The following is a 20342-nucleotide window of genomic DNA, read 5'->3' on the forward strand; positions in this document are numbered from 1 at the left end:
TCGTACTATGCCGGAATAATCCAGACTCAAATTTCAAACCAAATATGAAGATAATATTTTTTTTCATTAAGATCTATCGGAGCCGTGGTTGACTAAATCAGGTGTTTTTAGATAAGGCGCCACATTCTCAGTCGTACATACATGACAGATGAACTTCATTTCAGGGCCGAAAGTAGGTACAACATTTTCCCGCATAGAAGACGAGGAAAAAATTTTGGTCTAGCGGCGAACGAATAACCAGACAAAGACCTACTGGTAACTAACAAAGCGTATTCGCATACTGGGACATTTGTATTGGGACTCGTTGGAATTAGTGAACCTTGTCTACTTAGGAACCAGCATCAACACAACCAATAATGTCAGCCTGGAGTTCAGCGAATAAATGACTCCTGAAACAGGTGCTAATTTCGGCTCGGTAGGTAATAGAAAAGCAGAGCGCTCTCAGCCTTTAGGGGATTTCGCGAAAACTATTTTATGCAAAATCTGTTGCCCTGTTTGAGTTTTCAACGGATACTAAGAAAGATGAAATAACGTACTATATGTGCTTCAAGGTCTGTACGTTTGGATGCTGAATCTCCGGTGAAAAGATCCTTCGACTCGGCATCCATGACTGTAAACGGAAGGCAAGCGTGCCAAAAACTCAATGTAAGGACTAAATGCGAGTTACTGACGGAATTTCGCAAAAGAAAAGTTTCATTATTTCCTTTCCAGCTGACTAAGGGTTAAACGCTAAATAAGAAGAAGAATATAACTGTTTAATAAAGAACTTGTTCTGAAAGTAAAGGACATTTGGCATTGCAGGTATATGAAGGTGTTTTAGAGGATAACATGGCCGTAGTCAGCTTTACTTTAATTCTGGATACCAAAAACTAAATATCGAAGTTGATTCAAGGAAACGGTGCATATACATCGAGTTTACTATTTGCAGTTTAAGCGGCCATATTTCTCCTATAAACTTTACAAATGTATGGGCTAGTAACCAATATACTACCAGTTAAAATGAAGCCAAAGTAAAGTACTTACAATTTTGACAGTATAACCTTAAAGGTCCAGAGTAAACAGAGGTAGACGTTCAAACGACAGTGGAGTCTACATAACTGAAACGACCCAGATCCTTGTCTGGCACAGTGCAGTATTTATTCCCCGAGAACTCTTTGGGTGTTTTTCTTGCTGTTACAACATTATTAAGCAGAGACGGGTTTCTTTTTGGAATCTATCTCTACACCTCTTCAAGAAGAAAACTAACGACTTGATAACACTCGCATAAGTCGCAGAGTAATCGTTGCACGTGATTCAATTGCCTTATATTCGTCAGATAATAAATATTTGTAATTTCTAACTCCTCTTCCTAGTCGTACATATGTAAGTAAGTTCAGCCTGACGGTCTGTGAGATATTACAATTTACATTGAAAACGACCCGACAAGGTGGGCAGAAAAAAACGCTCTGAGGAAATCTCTTCAAAACTGAACTAGTTAAGTTCATGACACAATATAAGACAGGCTATTTTCGAATTCGATCATACAATGGGCGGCAGGTCGTAAGTTGTCAAAAAGACGAAATGATTGTGGGTTATTATCGACTCTAAACTTTCCTGGAAAGGAAGGAATACTTAATGATAATACATTGGGTATACACATCACGCATGTCTATATACAATGCTAGCACTTCGCTCGGCACCCCAGCCTACGCTAGCGACTATTCTAGACAGTCCACCTAACGACATATGTAGACATACGTGAAAAATGCTCTGAGGACGTCCAACAGGTTGCGAATTCCTGAAAGGGGCAATGTGGATGAACGAAGACCATGGAGTAGGCTAAGGCCCTCAAAGCCAAATGCGTACCGCTACTCACAGGAATACTTGCGGAACACTGACCACATGTCCACCAGGTGCATAGCTCACTTTACGATTTTTGCAAAAGCTGTGGAGATGAGGTGGGATAGAGAATCAATCCAGCACTTCGTAAGTGGGTGTCGTTCACTTCCCAACTTTCTGGAGGACCACTGAAAACATTATTAGAGGGTCTGATAGCATTCGCAAGAAAATCGGGATGGCCAAAGTATAGGGAGGGATGTCATCTCCTAGGCATTACAACGGTTCTTTACGGCTACCGTGCGTACACATAAACCAGAGCCAACTGTCTAACCTAACCTAGTCATTTTGAAGTTTTTAGATGCTTATAGTTTGAAAATGAAGAATGATTTTATTTTAGGTAGGGAGAGTTGTATTTGTATATACATACATATGTAAATACTATGTGGTACGTTCGAGTATGTTATCTACGGTGTAAAAAATTTGTGCTGATATGGTCAAACTTTTATTTTGACTACAACTATTTTTTGGTTTCACTACAACTTTTGTTCCATAAAAATCTATTTTGAATATAACTAATATTTTTTCGTAGATTTCAGTAAACTTATTATAATTTGCCATGATATTTGCAAATATTTATGTACATACATTCCTCTGTCAAATAGTTTCAAAAGCAAGTCTTTATGTTGGGGAAATATGTGGCCAACAAATTGTGCAATATTGAATCTTAACAAAATTTATGAAAAATTTAAAGAAATGTAAGTAAATACATCAAAAATAAAGTCCTTAAAAAAGCGTAAACCAGCTTTAGAACTTATTTGGCAGAGTGTATGCAAATTTGCCTGCTAAAGCATGTTTTCCGAAAATTTATAAAAAACTATTTTCTTTCTACAAATGTATGTATGTATGTATGTATGTACGTATATATTTTCTTTTCCCCATCACTAACACTCACTACTTCATTTTTAAGAAATAAAAAATCCATCATAATTAAAATTTTAAGTTTATAAAAGAAACACACACATCTATCACATGGTTATACATAGCGGAAGAAAGGAAAACTAAAAAGTTTGTTCTTTGAACTAGTTGCACTATGAACTATGTAATATAAATATGTATATAATTCTATAACTATATACATACATACATATGTATGTATGTATCCAAGTACGTATGGGCGTATGTACTAGAATTTGTAATTATAAAACTATGTAGCTAAAACTAGACTTACACCACACCAATTGCGGTTCAGTGCGACAAAGTTATGCTATGCCGTCGCGCAACCTCAAACATCCGTTAAATGTACTGCATGTCTGCTCCCACTTTGTTGCTGTTTAACATTTTACATTACATAGATATGTATGTTATTCAAATTACCTTACAAATTGAAGTAGAGTCGCGCCATTAAATTCATACGCCTTGTGGCACGCGCTTCCTCTTCGCTATTCATCATCTGTAGGTATTGGAAAATTTTATCTCACAAAATCGTACAAACCACAAAGAGTGCCAACACGAAGAATAGCATCGCCACAATATCTTTGTGTAGATTACGATCACGATAGAAGGGGCGTGTCGTATACGATTCCTTGCGCGTTTTACGGAACAGCCACAATGGTATAATTAATTGTAGTATGTCCGGTACCATAAAACCGATATCACGTACTATTTGATGAGCATAGCCCTCGCCACGTACCACATTCAGGAAGAATTGATCGAAACTACTGGCTGTGATGTGTAGTATGGCAATGCCAACGATGCAGAATACTTTTTTCGATGTAACAGTGTTGGTGGTGTTGGCCAGATGCATGACCAATACGGAAGATATGAATTCGGTTACCTGCAATTAATGAGAAGATTGGAAGGGATAAGTAAATTAAAGGAATATTTTAGAAGTGTAAATAAAAGGTAGGAGAAAAATTCACCAGAAGTTTACTGATTCGGAACTAATGGAGAAATACTGCAGTGGTCTGTGTGAGCCTGTATCCACCAGTGACCGAAAATAGCCGCTAAATATTAAGACTTTTCTTTTTAGATCGTTGAAAAATCGTTATTTTTTTTTTTAATTTTCGACTAAAAATAATTGTCATTTTGGATTTTTTTTTGTTGGTCATTTATGATCGACTTAAATTTTCTATGATCCAAAAAATTTAATCTGAAAATAATGGTTACATATGATTGAAAAGTAAAAATCCAAAAATAACGATTATGGTTGATCAAAAAACAAAAATCGTAAATGAATGGTTAAATTTGATCAGAAAAATATAAATTTTGTTTTAACGGGAAAAAATCACAACCGTTGTATCGAAGTCCTGCTCTTTTCATAAAATTGGTTTCGGGAATGACGTAGTCTGAGCGGTGGTTTAGTCCTCTTATTCTGTTATTGTGAGCTATTGTGGCTAATGAGTCAGCTGTCCTTTAACCCTTAGTCTGAGCCTTTAAAGCCTTTAGATTTTTTTCATGACAGAAACTCGAGAAATTATTTCCTGCATGCGGTGGACAAACAAATTTACGGTGGGTGCAAAAGTACCGTAAAGTAAATAACAGATTTTATCTTTCATGCTTATATATTTTGACAGCTGTCAAACAAATACATCTACATACAAGTTCCAAGTTGAAGCTTTAGTGGAGTCGACACAACAAGGAGGGCCAGAGTGCCCAACATAGCCCAGGAGGAGGTTAAGTGGGATGCGAGGTCGAAGGTAGGCCGAATAAAAGGTCGTGACAAAGAAGGTAAACTTCTGGGATAGCAGGTCGGGTGGTCTTCGTTAAGCGTCTGTATTTGGACATAGAAGTTTTTTATTCCACTTTTGATGAGGATAAAATGGTCTTTTTCTCAACTGGAGCACGAGACGTTGGCGGTGATAGTGGACCGCTCCGAGTTAGGCAATAGGGAGGTTAAGGCTTTAGAGTAAATAGTAGCCCGGGCTACGCCAAAAGGGTTAGGTAGAACCTAGTTTGCTTCGAGAACAGGATTCGGTTTAGGGCAGCTGTCGAACCTGTCAAACAGCGTTACTACGCGGTGTCTCCCGTCATACAGTCGCGCATGGACGACAAATTGAAAGATATGCTCGACATGGGTGTGATTGAGTAGTTGCATAGTCCTTAGACGTCCCCGTTGATCGTGATTAGGAAGAAGGATGGATCGTATAGGTTCTGTGTAGGCTATAGGGTTTCGAATAAGTGCACAGATAAGGATAGTCCATCCTTCCCATAAGTTTCAGATACCTTAAACCTGGCATCCCTAGGTTCTTGTTCAGTCTGGAAACTAAGTCAGCTTATTGGCAGATTCCCGATCGGGAGGAGCTGTCGGTGTACTTCAGAGCTTTCACGGTATCAGGTAGAGGTTTGTTCCAATTTAAGCCTGCGCCTTATGGTTTGCATAATGCTCCAGCGACGTGCAATGGTTCACAGCTTCCGTTATAGGTTCACAATTAAAGCCCCATGTCTTTGTTTACTTGGATTTACTTGGATTTAGAGATTTCGTGGAAAGTAGGTGCGATGGTTTATAAGTTAAATGCCCTGTTACCGTAGATTCATTAAATTTTTCGCAGATTTTGATAATATTTCCGATAGGGTGGTAGTATGATTTATTTTCGAACAAATTTCCATCATATCCCCCACCCAAACCGCTTGTCTCCAAACCAAATCTGACAAGGGATGACGTAAAAAGAACTAGGTTTTCAAGGAGCGCTTCTAGTTGAAGTTTTGAAGCGATAAATCTTAGCATGCTCGATTCTTTACTCCTCTTTCGTATGGCATGGGAGAAGTGAAAATTTTATATCAAATAATAAGAGAAACTTAACTTCAGTCCTCATAAACTCCGAAACAGCGAAAATACATACAACAACACTTACATAGATATGTACGAGTATATTCAGCAGAGATGTAAACAGTGTTTCTAAAAGTCAGGAAAATTTCCGATATACTGTGGATAAGTACCGACATATTTACTCACAACAGGTATACAATTTAGCTAAACGCTCTATTGAGGCGCTAAATACAAAGAGAAGAAGCTGTCATCAGAAATCAAGCGGACATTTTCTTCAAATCTGAAAATATTAGTTTGTTAACTTCGACGGCAACTTTTTATACCAAATATGAATTCCTTTCGCAAGTAACAGTCGCACAGTGTTGCAAACGGGAAATTTACTAATCAAAAGGGTATATAGTCTACAACGAAAATGAGAATTCAATTGAGGCCTTGAGTAGCTTAACTGAAATTAAAAAAAAAAGAATTCAGGTAATAACCGAACTTTCAATTTTGTTTTTTTAATTGAAAGATAATTCAATTCTTAAGAGGTTTGAGGAGCTACTTTTTTAAATTTATCTTGTTTTTATGGTTAACGGTTTTGATTAAAGAAATAAATGTTCATCATACAAATTTCTTATAACTGGATAATTGGTAACCGATTAAAGAAAAAGTTGTAATATCGAATAAAAGGCAATGGACTTTGCTTGTACGACTAAGAGATATTTGCAAAGATTAAAAACAAGAGATTTTTTTTTTTTGTATAAAAATGGGAAAATTTTCGATTAATTACATATTTCTTAAAAATAATTGTGTTCACAAAAAATATAAAACAATTACAAATTTTCGCCTTGGAGTCAAGCATTAATTTTGTTTTTGTTCGCTGCAAAGTGTGTTTTTTTCAACTTTGTTTAAAAAAAAAATATAAAAACAAAATACATTTTAAAAAGTAGCTCCTTAATCCTCTTAAGAATTTAATTAGGTGTCCTTCAATAAAAAAAAAGGAAATCCGTCAATAATTGTAGGTTGTAGACCTTTTTGAATAGTAAATTAAACGTTTGCCCCACTGTGCGCCGTAGTCTACTAAGTGATTTATATATCTCGTAGTTGCTGAAAAACTTTGCTTAACTTGCGCCAAATCTTGGCTCCAAAAAAGCTTTAGCTTTGTTACTTTTAGTTAGAAGACAAGTGGTTGCTTATTCTGAGTTATTAGCTATTCAGTAAACTTTCAAACTAATGTGGCTTTAAAACTTTAAATGCGAAATATTTCGTGTTGTTCATATACGTATAAAATAAACTGTGGCATTAAATTCCATTTTACAACAAGTGAAGCGTTGCTGTTGTAGAACGGTAGCAAAAGGCACGACTCACCTTTGTAAGGTTACTAAAGCTAAGGTTGCCAAGAAATAACACTTTTGCGCAGTACAATATTGGGAAATTACAAAATTATTTTCAAATACTTGTTTCGTAATTGGCGTACTCTAAGCAATGCATGTATGTATGTATGTAGACGACAGATTAATAGAAAGTTTTCGCAAGCTACGAGTAATTAAAATATGCACTTATTTTTTTTTTTTTACCTATAAAGTAATGACCACCCTATTTTGACAGTTTGTGAATTCTACTAATAACGGTACATATGATCATTTAGTATTTCATCGTCACATAATTATGTATGAAAATTATTTCATGTTACACACTTTATGAGATTTAATTATGTAGCTAACAAAAACTCGTAAAAAGCGCCATGCAAAAGCAGGTAAGCGTATAATTAAGCTCTCAATAATGCACTGATTTATCTGAGTAATAAGCGTAGTAGTATATTGGCCACTGGCGTATTTATGCCTAGTATAAGTACCTCCTACACATTATCAGTGTTTGAAAAATCGTTTGTGTAGAAAATATGTATATGTAATTAGTTTTCGTAAACATGTATGTATGTATGCACAGTAGAGTAGGGTGGTCCAAAAATATACAGGAAAACTCGACTTTTTGAAATTCCCTAGAATTATATAAAAAAAACGGGGGTGATTCGAGCTGCAATTATGTAATGTGGCAGTGTTACTGAAAGAGCATCACATTCTACGGGAAAATTTGAGCGATTCTGCCTACATCAAGCGTTCGAGAAACAAAATTTTGGACAAACAATTGCTCACTATTGGCAAATCAAAAGCAACATACAACGTTTTACTGCGCAATTTCTGCAGCATTTTAGCAACAAGGCTGCAATATTGCCGTAATTATTATGTAGCGCGAACACACCCTGGACTTCTAGTGTGGGAAGTTTTCCATTTATTTTGTATGGAGTAAAAAAATTTTTTTCGACAACAGTTATAACATTTTTAAAAATAAATATTTTTTAATCGAATAAAAATATTTGGTTTCAGAAATCTTCTAGTATAGAATTATTATGGGGGGTGGGTGGCTGGAAAAATATATCTTGGACCAGCCTAATGTAGAAGTACATACATATATGCGTGTAGACATATTGAACTACTTTTATAGCTAATTATGTGGCTATATTAAAATACTTATATGCCAGTTTGCATGTGTTTTATTACAAAAAAAAAAAAACACATGTGGAAAGAAATACTTGCGCCATAAAACAAGTTCAAGTCAGCCGGTGGGAAAATTTTTTTTATTTTGTTTCCTAATATATTTATATTATGTATTTAGGTTTTTATTGAGATTTTTAAATTTAATTAAAAATATGTAGATATATATAAAATTACAATAAATAAAAAAATAATAATAATAAAAAAAACGTTTCCTACGCCTGGACTCGAACCTTGGACCTATGGAATACCACGCCAGTGCTTTGCTCTGCCGGACATTGCGACTGTTAGAGCGCCTACTTATGTATGTTTTTCACGGGGAATAAATTGGCAGACTATCTCATCAACTGGTATGATGCGTACTAGTATTTCTACTAGTAGATGCTGATGCATAGCCGGGCAATTGACATCTCGTAGGACATCATACCGTAAAATTTACATTGTTGATGTTGCGATGCGTAGATATTTATAATAAAGAAGCGTCCCTTATAAACTTATGGTAATGAAAGGGTTAATGCAACTAAAAACACTGGATAACAAATTTGTGTTTTTTTCTGTTCCACGGATGCCGCTATCCATTTTCGATGTAGAATCGTCCGCTGGTTCCGAAAATCGAATTAATTTTTTATTCTATGGATCAGTTTTCGAGATATTTTCAATGTACCGTTAAAAAAATAAAAAATGAAAAATTATCAGAAGAAAAATTTTAAAATATAAGATTCTGTGTAAATTTTTTGCATTTGTGTTAAAGCCTGTTCTGTTACTAAAAAAAAATCAAGTTACTTATGAAGAAAATCGATGGATAAATAAAGAAGTAATAAGGTGTCAAATGAAAATGCGCAAAGATTTTTTGTATGAAATATAAGCAGAAAAGTGTGTTACTTAGGTGTATATGGCGTATGAGTAACATTCGAAAAGTGATGTACATATCAGACATCTGCAGCGGGTGCATGATTTTCGTGTATACTCGATCATCTAACAAAACCCGTTTGGCATCGTTCTCTGTATACGAGCAGAAGTATTGTTCGTTATCGACTGAGCTCAAGACGAACATGTTGGCCACAACACCCGATTGCTTTTCATACATACTTGATTGGGTTCGGGTGCTTTGCAGCTCAATATACCCGGGTGTTCGAGTTTCAACCCGAGTGTGCACAAAATTTTCTTGATTGGCTTATGACGTTTTTGTTTCTACAAAAAATGTTGCCTTCTCATCGCGGTGTTCTTAGTTTTTGTGCGTAGAGGGTAAAGAGAAGGTTGAATTTTTCGGTAGTTTGTTTAAGTGTACATTTAACCATTTCTTATATTTTTGCTCATACAAAATGCGGCATCACGACGCCTACATCCATTTAGGTATAAATGTGTGTAGATCGGCAATGCCCAAGCCCTATACACTCGGTGCACATTTATTTTTTGTAAAAGTACTTATGTACCTACATAGTTTTAGGCTGTGTTCTAATATATACACACACAGCTTTCCACGCGAAACTATACGAAATAGATGCAAAAACATTTTTGTCTACTTCGCTTCTAATTTTTTCATTGCGTATGCACAAGCACAAAGCAACAACATTTTCGTATGCTTTGTGGGAACATATTGGCGCCAGTTACCTTCAGCGTAAATTTCTTTGTTGTCCTGCATTTTATCGCAATGTTCGGGTGCCCGTTTCATTGTTACACAAATTTTCGGGTTAGCTGCGGGTGTCCGAGTGTGGTGTTCGCTTGTGCTCAATTTATAGCGAGGGTGATCGAACAGACTCGTTCGTAACCAAAGCAGCTGTCGGGTATGCATCTCGATCGAACACATCGTAGCCGAGTGTGGCGTTCGCTTGTGCTTGATTTTTAGTGAGTGTGATCAAAAAGGCTCGATCATACTCAAAGCTGTTCTCTGGTACATACATATATAGTATACGTACGGTGACCATCCGTCCTGTTTTTTGCAGGACCGTACTGTTATTCAAATGCCTGTACTGATTTTTTCCAAGTGTCCTGCCTTTGTTGCGCATTTTATTCGATATTTTAATATAAAAGACGGGAGCCCTTATTTTTTATCAACATAACTACATTAGGACAAGACATTTTGAAGCCTCACCAAGTCAATGAAAATGGACACCAGCATCACAATGTCATGCTAAATAGTAAAAAATTTAGATGAAAATTTGTTGAATTTTTCTAAGTTCTGTATAAAGTTTGACTTATGTGGTTTTGGGTAAAGAATAAACCATATTTCCAAAAAAAAAATAACAAAAAAATTTTGACTTGAAAAACATTGCAAATATTTAACAAAAATCACAATGCACTCACTTTTAATAACCAGTTTATATTTTCTTGTTATTTTATACTACGTTAACTTACATATGTATGTATGTATATATTTTTTTTAATTGTCCTGCATTTTCAATTCAAATTTATGGTCACCGTAAGTATACGGTTTATGGAGAATTTTGTTTGCTTGGTTAGATTGTAAAATTGGTTCGTAAGATATACCTACGTGGTTAAATGGAACCACTTTTTGTTTTAAGCTGAATGACGTTAAATTGAAAATATCTCGAAAACCTATCCATGGAATAAAAAATTTACTCGATTTTCGGAAAGAGCGAGCAATTCCATATAGAAATTGGATGGTGGCATGCGTTGAAAATTTTTGCTGTTAACCAGTGAAATTAGAGGAAAAAAATTGTTTATACTTTTTTAAGTATATCGAGCCCTGACCGTCAAAACGACGTAAGCGAAATTTTTTCAAAATTTTATTTTTGAAGCAGAATTGAATGTAGTGGCTCTAGGAATATTCTGCATCAAAAAGAAAATTTTGAAAAAAGTTGGTTAAGGGTTTTTGCCGGTTAGGGCCAAATATGCGATGTGATTCATATGAAGGGTTTTTTATGTGAGTGTTTTATATGCAAATAGACGTTAAAAGAAATCATATATTAATTTGTTAACTCACCCCTGAATACGTATTTTTGACCCTTTTTATAAAAGTAATGTTTTTGAAATCTTTTCAAACAGTAAATTTTTTTCTGGGATACCGAAGAAAAAACCTTATTGTCATTTCACACGCTCCGGTTTTCGGTTACCCAGCAGCCGGTTTGATGGGGCTAAGTGTACATTTGCAAAGCAATTAGATCTTTAAAGCAATCTGGTGCCCAGTTACATATTTGCATTTTATGCGGGCAAACCGTCTGCTGGGTAACCGGATCCGGAGCGTGTCAAACAACATTTGCAGTGAATAGGAAAGAAAATTAATCGCAGCTTAGTGCTTTTACAAATTTGGAATGAAACTATAGGATGTGCACAATGACTGACGAATGCAAATTGTGATGCGTTGAAAGGAGATTATCGGGGAGATTAATTCCCGTATATGGATACTAACGTAAGAATTTGGCTTGGCTAATATTCGAAGTAAATTTTCTAAAAACTTTTCACATAGATACTTCCATTAGTAGTTTATATTTCTATTGCATTTAATTGCGCTTAAATTAACAAGTTAGTATTAGTATTAGTATTGCCCAGATATGTATAGGCAAATATAAAAACTTCAGTTTCCTGAACCCACTCAGGCTCAAAGAGTCGGCTTAATGAATGTCGAATCAACCTAGGCATAGTTGTATTCTTGGCAAATTACAGAAGTCGAACAACACTAGATTTTAAGAGAAACTTGCAGGTGAAGTTTTCTGATGGCATTTAAGAAGAGACAAGGTAATCGATGAGAATTTTGATGGGTCCAAAATGGACTTGGGTTTCAGTGCGGGGGCAGTTGCTGAGATGCTGGAAGCCTCTCTCTGTACCTCCCATTTTTTCTAGCATGTTCTATGCTTGTAGGGCTTGTAGTGAAATGACAAGAAGCTGTGAGAGAGTACCTACACAAAGTACATTTGCCCATATAGCCAACCAGCTTTTCTGACACTGGTAACCCCAATAATGAATTCAAAAGTAGTCAGAGATTGCAAGTTTACGTTAACATCTCCCGCCGGTGAGCATGCAGCCGCAATGGGCCTCTCGTACAACTCTCGCTATTGCAGCTGTAATCTCGAAAAAAGTGGAAAAAATAGAGTTGCATTATTTTGGCCTGTTCCCAGTCATAGCACGTAAAAGTCGCGAGACACTAGAAAAAAATTCTTCCAGTAAAATCTTGTTGAGATTTTGAAATGTTCCAGTACAACTACGAGTGCAACAGTATTCTACTCAACACCTAACCGATCTAAATTCCTTGTACTCTACTCCGCCTGCTGCAGGCTTTATTACAACTGATTGCAACAACAAAACTCATTCATGAATAAACATAAATTTATGTGCATAACTACATATTTATATTTGACAATATTAAGTAGGTACATAAATACATACTTACCGTAAAGAATAGTTGATGATTCCATTGTTGATAGTAGTCGTCGTTGTAGTAATTCATGTACGCCCACCACGCATAGTAATGTGAAAATATCGACAACGAGAATAGCAACAACATCGAGTAGCGGCAACGTTGTTGCAATATCAACGCAATCAACTGTTTAATGCATTCATAAAGTGCAATAACAGCGAATACAGTCATCAGCCACATTTTGAACGAGTTTTGTGTGACATTGAAGTAGAGATGCTTATAGGAGGCGATACCCGATTCATATGGTCCCTTGAATATGGTGTCCCAGCAGGAGCAAGTACAAAAGTGTTTATCAACGTAACGTGAATAATTTTGCCAAAAGTAGGCCAACACCAACATGTGTGCGGGCGGTATGAGGGCGGGCGCCAAACTGCCACAGGCGGCAGGCAACCATTTAGTGTCGAACATTTTTTTTTTTTCTATTTTTTTACTGATAGCTTGAAGTGTTTACTACATACAGCATGGAACAATTTGTTGAACTTTTCGCGCGCCCACTTGATGGGTGGGCTTGGGTGGTTGGGTGGTTGGGTGGTAGGGTGGCGTGNCAAACTGCCACAGGCGGCAGGCAACCATTTAGTGTCGAACATTTTTTTTTCTATTTTTTTACTGATAGCTTGAAGTGTTTACTACATACAGCATGGAACAATTTGTTGAACTTTCCGCGCGCCCACTTGATGGGTGGGCTTGGGTTGGGTTGGGTGGTTGGGTGATTGGGTGGTAGGGTGGCGGCTGTTTGTATTTTTCCTTATACTTATATACTCCTTAAGTGGCTGTGGTGCGTTCTGATGGCTCACTTAAATCTGCGTTGAATGTTGCGTTGAAAAACGGTTACTTGCATTATTTAAGTCTGCCAGTTGATCGTTTCGCTATTCACTGCTGGCTGGCTGCCTGCTAGCTGCTGCACCGTTGTTGGTTGCTCTCTTATGTATGTATGTAGTAGTTGCTGGCGTTGTCGTCGTTGGTGGCTGTGATACGAGTACTTTTGTTGAAGAAGCGCTCTTGACATTGGTTGGTGTGCTTTGGTTTTGGTGTGACGGTGGTGTAGTTCTTATTGGATATGATTGCTGTCGACAGCCAGGCTTTGTGCGACATAACTTGTGCTACTATTGCTTACAGACATAAGGACATATGTAAGTATGTGGTGCGTATATATGTACCTAGCCGGTTAGTTACATATTTATGTATGTATGTGTATCTTTACGCATGTATGTATTACAGGTCGGGGCATTTATCGCACGTCGCTGAATTGCCTTTATGAATATGAATNTGACGGTGGTGTAGTTCTTATTGGATATGATTGCTGTCGACAGCCAGGCTGTGTGCGACATAACTTGTGCTACTATTGCTTACAGACATAAGCCCATATATGTGTATGTATGTACCCAGCCGGTTAGTTACATATTTATGTATGTATGTGTATGTATTACAGGTCGGGGCATTTATCGCACGTCGCTGAATTGCCTTTATGAATATGAAGATTTCATCCTGAAAATATCTTGAATGCGTTTTGTCGGTTGTAGTTGCGTCTTAAATGGATTTGCTCATTTGGCACTTGGAAAATTTGCCATTTGTTAGAACTTAACTTAAGCATGTAAATGAAAGTTATTTATGTATGCATGAGTGCGCGCAAATATATTTGTACATTTATTAATACCATTATAGCCATTATTTATAATTGAGTTTCACTGTAACGGGAAAACTGAAGTACTAGCGATTAGTATTAAGTAAAAAAAAAACTAAGGCATATGAATTATTTCTGTGAAAGTGGTGCAAGGTATTTTTGTGTGAATTGGAACATTTTTTAAACTCAAATCGGATTCTAGAAATCGTGCGAAATTTCGGTTCTAAATCTCTAAACGGGTGGCTAAAAATATGCAATGTGCACGCTTAAGCGGTGCCATATTGAAATGGTTGCAGGAAGTGGTACTAAATGTTCCTGCAGAAACGTTGCATATTTTAAGGCGTAATGGATTTTCATTTAGAGAGTTAAAATTTGAATTCAGCAGCGGGATTCTACAAATCGCTAAGCTAATATTCTATCGCCCAAATTCTCTTAATTAATAATTATGGGCCTAAAAATATGCAATGTGAAAACGGTTGTTATGTTGGCCTTGTATATTTTTAGGCAAAAAAAGCCTTGTGGCAATTTCTATAATCCCATTGCTGCAATCTAAAAATTTGATAATTTATTTAATTTAGAAATTTATTTTCTAGTGTATGCATATAAATCTCTATACGTATATATTAGGGTGTTCGATTATTCGCATTTTTTCAAAACTGGGTTTCGAGTTAGTCCAAAAATTGCAATTATAAAAAAACCGGTTCTCGATTTTTACATTAAGAAAGAACCGCATAAACCGGTTTTATTTAACATGGTTTGCATTCAGTGAAAATGCTTACGTAGGTATGAAGTCATGACCAACAATTTTTTTTAGAAAAGAGCAAATCAAAAAAAATTCAAAGTTTTTTTTAAGATCAAAAAACAAAAAAAAATATCAGTGAAAAATTGAAGATCTTTATAGACCCTTAAGGTATGTATGGGAAAATATATGGTAACCCAATTTCAGCAGTTAAGTAAAACTCAATTTTTCTTTAATAAAAAAAGGCTAATTTTGTATTAAGGTTCATCTTGTACATATCTGAAAATTTCTCTTAATNCATTTATTAATACCATTATAGCCATTATTTATAATTGAGTTTCACTGTAAGGGGAAAACTGAAGTACTAGCGATTAGTATTAAGTAAAAATAAAAACGAAGATATATGAATTATTTCTGTGAAAGCGGTGCAAGGTATTTTTGTGTGAATTGGAAAATTTTTTAAACTCAAATCGGATTTTAGAAATCGTACGAAATTTCGGTGGCTAAAAATATGCAATGTGCACGCTTAAGAGGTGCCATATTGAAATGGTTGCAGGAAGTGGTACTAAATGCTCCTGCAGAAACGTTGCATATTTTAAGGCGCAATGGATTTTCATTTAAAGAGTTAAAATTTGAATTCGGCAGCGGGATTCTACAAATCGCTATGCTGAATTTCTATCGCTAAAAATCTCTTTATTAATAATTATGGGCCTAAAAATATGCCATGTGAAAACGGCTGTTATGTTGGCCTTGTATATTTTTAGGCAAAAAAAGCCTTGTGGCGATTTCTATAATCCCATTGCTGCAATCTAATAATTTGATAATTCACGAAGAAACCAATTTTCTAGCATATGCATATAAATCTATATACGTATATATTAGGGTGTTCGATTATTCGCCTTTTTTCCGAAACCCGGTTTCGAGTTAGTCCAAAAATTGCAATTTCAAACAAAAAAAAAAACGGCTCTTGAGTTTTTCATTAAGAAAGAACCAGATAAACCGATTTTATTTAACTTGGTTTTCATTCAGTGAAAATGCTTACGTTGGTATGAAGTCATGACCAAAAATTTTTTTCTCAGAAAAGAGCAAATCAAAAAAAGTTCAAAGTTTTTTTAAGATCAAAAAACAAAAAAAAAATCAGTGAAAAATTGAAGATCTCTAAAAACCCTTCAGGTATGTATGGGAAAATATATGATAATCCAATTTTAGCAATTAAGTTAAACTCAATTTTTCTTTAATAAAAAAGGCTAATTTTGTACCAAGGTTCATCTTGTACATATCTGAAAATTTCTCTTAAATAATAATACTTAACCATAGCAAAATTTCACCACAGTTAAATTTCCATTCATTATAGTCGGCAGGAGAATTGTCTTTGTCCTAACAAATAAATGCAGTAACTTCCATAACTGCATACATAAATATGCACATATGTATATATATATACACCCCCCAATTCTGTGCACTTGACAAATAATCAACCTTGACTATTTGTCAATAAATTTGCGCCTAAAACTATGCCGATAAGATTTGGCTGTATTTGCTAAATTTGTTGTGCATGTTTAAAGCGCCTAAAAGTAAATTTTTGCAGCATAGTTTAGGCGCAAATTTATTGACAAATAGTCAAGCTTGATTATTTGTCAAGTGCACAGAATTGGGGGGACAGTGTATATTACACACACACATATGTATATTTGACCTTTAGTATATTACAAAAACGTTTCCATTCCGCAGCCGTAACTTAAAACCATGCGAATTTTACTTTCTCTACAACTGCATGAGCCTTTGCTCCCAAATTAAAAATTGCAAATACTTTTACACTTAAGAGCGCTTGTACAAATGTATGTACATACGTACATACATATCTACCTACAGACAAATATATAAGCGGCTGCAAAGCCAGCTATTTCGATTTTTAATTAAAAAGTATATTTATGTATGTAGGTTAGGGTGGCCCAAAAAGAGTAAAGTCGGAATTTTAATGCTCTCCCCCCCTAGGATTGTTCTATATCAAAAAAAAAGGTATAGCTCTATTTTTTATTTTGAAATCATAAAACAATTTAGAGGTCACACAAAGCGCTCAAAATTTGCCATGTATTTTATATGGGGGAAAAAAGTTTTCGTAGAAATGGTATAGAATCTGGAAAATCAATATTTTTCTATCGGAAAAGTCATGTTTTCTTCAGCAGATTTTCTATCGTATTACCCAATTGTTTATATAACCATTTTTTAATACTAACGATTTTTTATTGGTCCCCCTATTGCATTTTGCGGGGTTTTTGGCGGACCTTTAAAAGATAGAAGATAGAAAGTTACTATAGAAAAATGGTTAAATCAACAATTGGATGTTATTATAAGGAATCTACTGCAGAGAAACAGAATTTTCCGATCGAAAAATATTGAGTTTTAAGAATTCTATACCACATCTGCGAAAGGTTGTTTTTTCCATATAAAATCTCTAAATATTCGCTATAGAAGAATCCTAAATTCCGACTACATGCATTTTTGGACCACCCTAATGTAGTTATACACAGAAGTTCGAAACCATTGAAACGCAAGTGAGTATTTTGCACTCTTTGTTTTGCCTGCAGCTAAAGCGAAAAATTTTCTCAACTGTAATTGTATTTAAGTATATTTTTTCAATACGGTAGTAGATATGAAAGTAATTAAGCTAAGCTACGAAGTTTCGTTTTTGATTTTTAATTTTTGTTTTACTTATTTTCAAATATTTTTGAACTTTAGGGGGAATACTTGCAAAAAAAAATATCTACTTATGAACTGTGTATGCAGTTGAAAAGTGAAATTGTAGTTGTTGAATTCGAAAAAGTTGCAAACGGATGAATAAAGTGGAAAGGTGCTTCTTATATTTACTTTTATATAGACTATTTATTCTCATTTTCCTGACTTCTATTTTGTGTATGGTTATAAAACTGTATGTGTGTGTGTATGTGTTTTTAAAAATGATTGGTTCAAAAAATGTTTAAAATTTTTCAACCGTTAAAACTTTCGCTTTTTCTGCCATGGAATGGACATAGCGCTTGTACATATGTACATATTAAAAAAGTACAAAAAAATCATGAAATATGATTGAGCCAAGGGTTTGTACTTGAGTTTGCAAAGTTAAGATTTTACGTTACGAGTTTTGTGCAGTTAAGAGTAGTTAGCTGAGCGCTCGGGGCAAATATACTACATTTTTCATGTTCGTATGTATGCATGATAGATATGATGATATGTATGAGATAGATCGATATAATGAGAAAGCAGAAGAGCTTGAAATGCTGCCAAACCGCAGAACCGCCTGATTAGCATGAATAATATCAGCTCGTAAGGCCAAACATTTTGAAATTATGGTGGGTGCACTTTCACCCCTACCCAACTCAATTAACACCGCTCTCTCTCTCCCTCTCGTCCACCAATTTCACGGCTAAAAAACATCAAAGCTCCCGAAGCTGGCGACCTAGTAGCTAATGGATAGAACATACGAACCTTTCATTGATATCCACAGAATCTACGGTTTACGAAAGTATGCGTGCGTATGTGCCTTTACATATGTATTTAAGTTCACTCAACTTTTTTGCATTGTCGCACGTGCCTATCTTGTCGCTTTCCGAGAAACGTTTATACGAGTATTCAAACTCATCCGTCACATGCACGCGCACAACATGACAACATACGTAGGCTATGCATATTTGAAAGCTAAGCTATTCAATGGACATTAAGGTGGTCCAAAGAAAGTAAAGTCGGAACAAATATACCATTGCTTTTTTAATCTCAAAATATTTATGGGGCGCTCAAAGATTTCTAAGCAATTTAAATGGGAAAAACAATTTTTCGTAGAAATGGTAAGGAAATCCTTGAAAACCATTGAACCATTTTTCAATACTAACTATTTTAATGAGTCCCCCACCAAAACAAAAATATACAAAAACAGTATAAAAATCTTTAATATTAAAAAATTTTAAAATAAAAAATTGGGTATTATGCTCTGAAGATTCTATACCATTACTACGAAAAATCTTTTTTTCGCCATTTAAAATACATAGCGACACAAAAAAAGGGTACATTTTTCAATATAGAACAATCCTAATGGGTGTTGTTGGACCAGCCTTATCTACATACATATGAATGGTGTGTATGCTCATTCATATGTATGTATTTGTTTGTAAAGGCAGCATTTGAAAGGGAAAATGCAATGGGGGGACCAGTAAAAAATCTTTAGTATTAAAAACTGGTTAAATAAACAATTGCGTATTATTATTGGAAGTCCCCTGAAGAGAACCAGATCGAAAAATATTGATTTTCAAGAATTCTATACCATTTCTACAAAATTTGTTTTTTCCACAATATAAAATACTTGGAAAACTTTCAGCACTTTGAGCGACCTTTTTTGCGAGCGAGTTTTTTGATTTTAAAATAAAAATTTGCTTTTTTTTCTATATAGAACAATCCTAGCGGTGAGAGCATTAAAATTCCGACTTTACTTTTTTTTTGGATCACCCTAATGCACATACATATGCACCTAAGTATTTGTTTGTATGTACAGCATTTGAAAGGCAGCAGACAGGAGATAATATTTATTTTTTCATCACATTTGAGCTCCGAAAATTTGACATTATTAATAGGTTTACGCACAAAGTTTGAAAGGCTATTTGTCAATTCATACAGTTCATTAAATAATACTCTTTCTTTGTCATATGTAGTAAGTCTAGGCTATTACCATTAAAAAACAAAAAAAAGATATGCCTACTGCACTCAATTGGGAATATTAAGGCGATCGTTGGACAACAGAAGTCAATGCCCAGCGTAACTTGCTAGACTGAAGGAAGATGGCTTTTGTTGACACGTTTGTGTGGTTAGGGTTTAGTTCTCGGGTGAGCACATGTTATAAAAATTTAATTTATTTTTTGCGAAATCGTAAGCCAAAAGCCAATAACTGTGTTGATCTTTATGAAGTTATGAACGATTCGCAAAGCTTCTAGCACCTGAATTTTTCAAAGTACCGACATCGAAAAATAAGAGGCAAAATACATACATACTTACGTATGTTTACTCGTATTAACATTTTCTTTTCAGCTTTCTTTCTATTTCATAAACTTCCTTTTTCTATGTAGATTTAAAGCCAACCACACAAATGTCTTCATATATACATAAATATGCAAAAATTATTAAACTTTAAGCGATTATACTTATATATATATATACATATGTAGTTTTTCTACACTTAGTGCATACTAACTATTTTCGATCCCGTAGCAAGGATTATCAACTAACTCCTCGCTCTCAATTCAACGCAGCGCAGGTGGTTGTTTTGTTGGCAATTACACAAGATTGCGTGCCAATTGGTTATATTTATTAACATACTTTCGCACTAACGGCGCTTTTATCCATTTCATTTGCATTTGCTCGCCTACTCGCGCCTATCGCCAAATGTAATCACTCGAATAAATTTAGAAATGAACGAAGTAGTTGGTTTGTAGTCAGAGGTATGCGTG

At 35.1% G+C, this 20342-nt stretch overlaps 1 protein-coding gene across 1 annotated transcript; it reads right to left on the reverse strand.

Annotated features, from left to right (window-relative positions):
- Positions 1-1790: 1790 nt before the first annotated feature.
- Positions 1791-12976, reverse strand: LOC108365824 (uncharacterized). The gene is made up of 2 exons (XM_017620008.1): positions 12467-12976; positions 1791-3652 (listed from the first exon to the last, which is right to left on the reverse strand). The coding sequence occupies exons 1-2, from the start codon at positions 12899-12901 to the stop codon at positions 3293-3295; spliced, it is 795 nt and encodes a 264-aa protein (XP_017475497.1). The 5' UTR covers positions 12902-12976; the 3' UTR covers positions 1791-3292.
- Positions 12977-20342: the final 7366 nt, after the last annotated feature.

This window comes from Rhagoletis zephyria, unplaced genomic scaffold (assembly GCF_001687245.7).
Source record: "Rhagoletis zephyria isolate East Lansing unplaced genomic scaffold, Rhagoletis_zephyria_1.1 Rzeph_scaffold_02012, whole genome shotgun sequence".
Classification (NCBI taxonomy): domain Eukaryota; kingdom Metazoa; phylum Arthropoda; class Insecta; order Diptera; family Tephritidae; genus Rhagoletis; species Rhagoletis zephyria.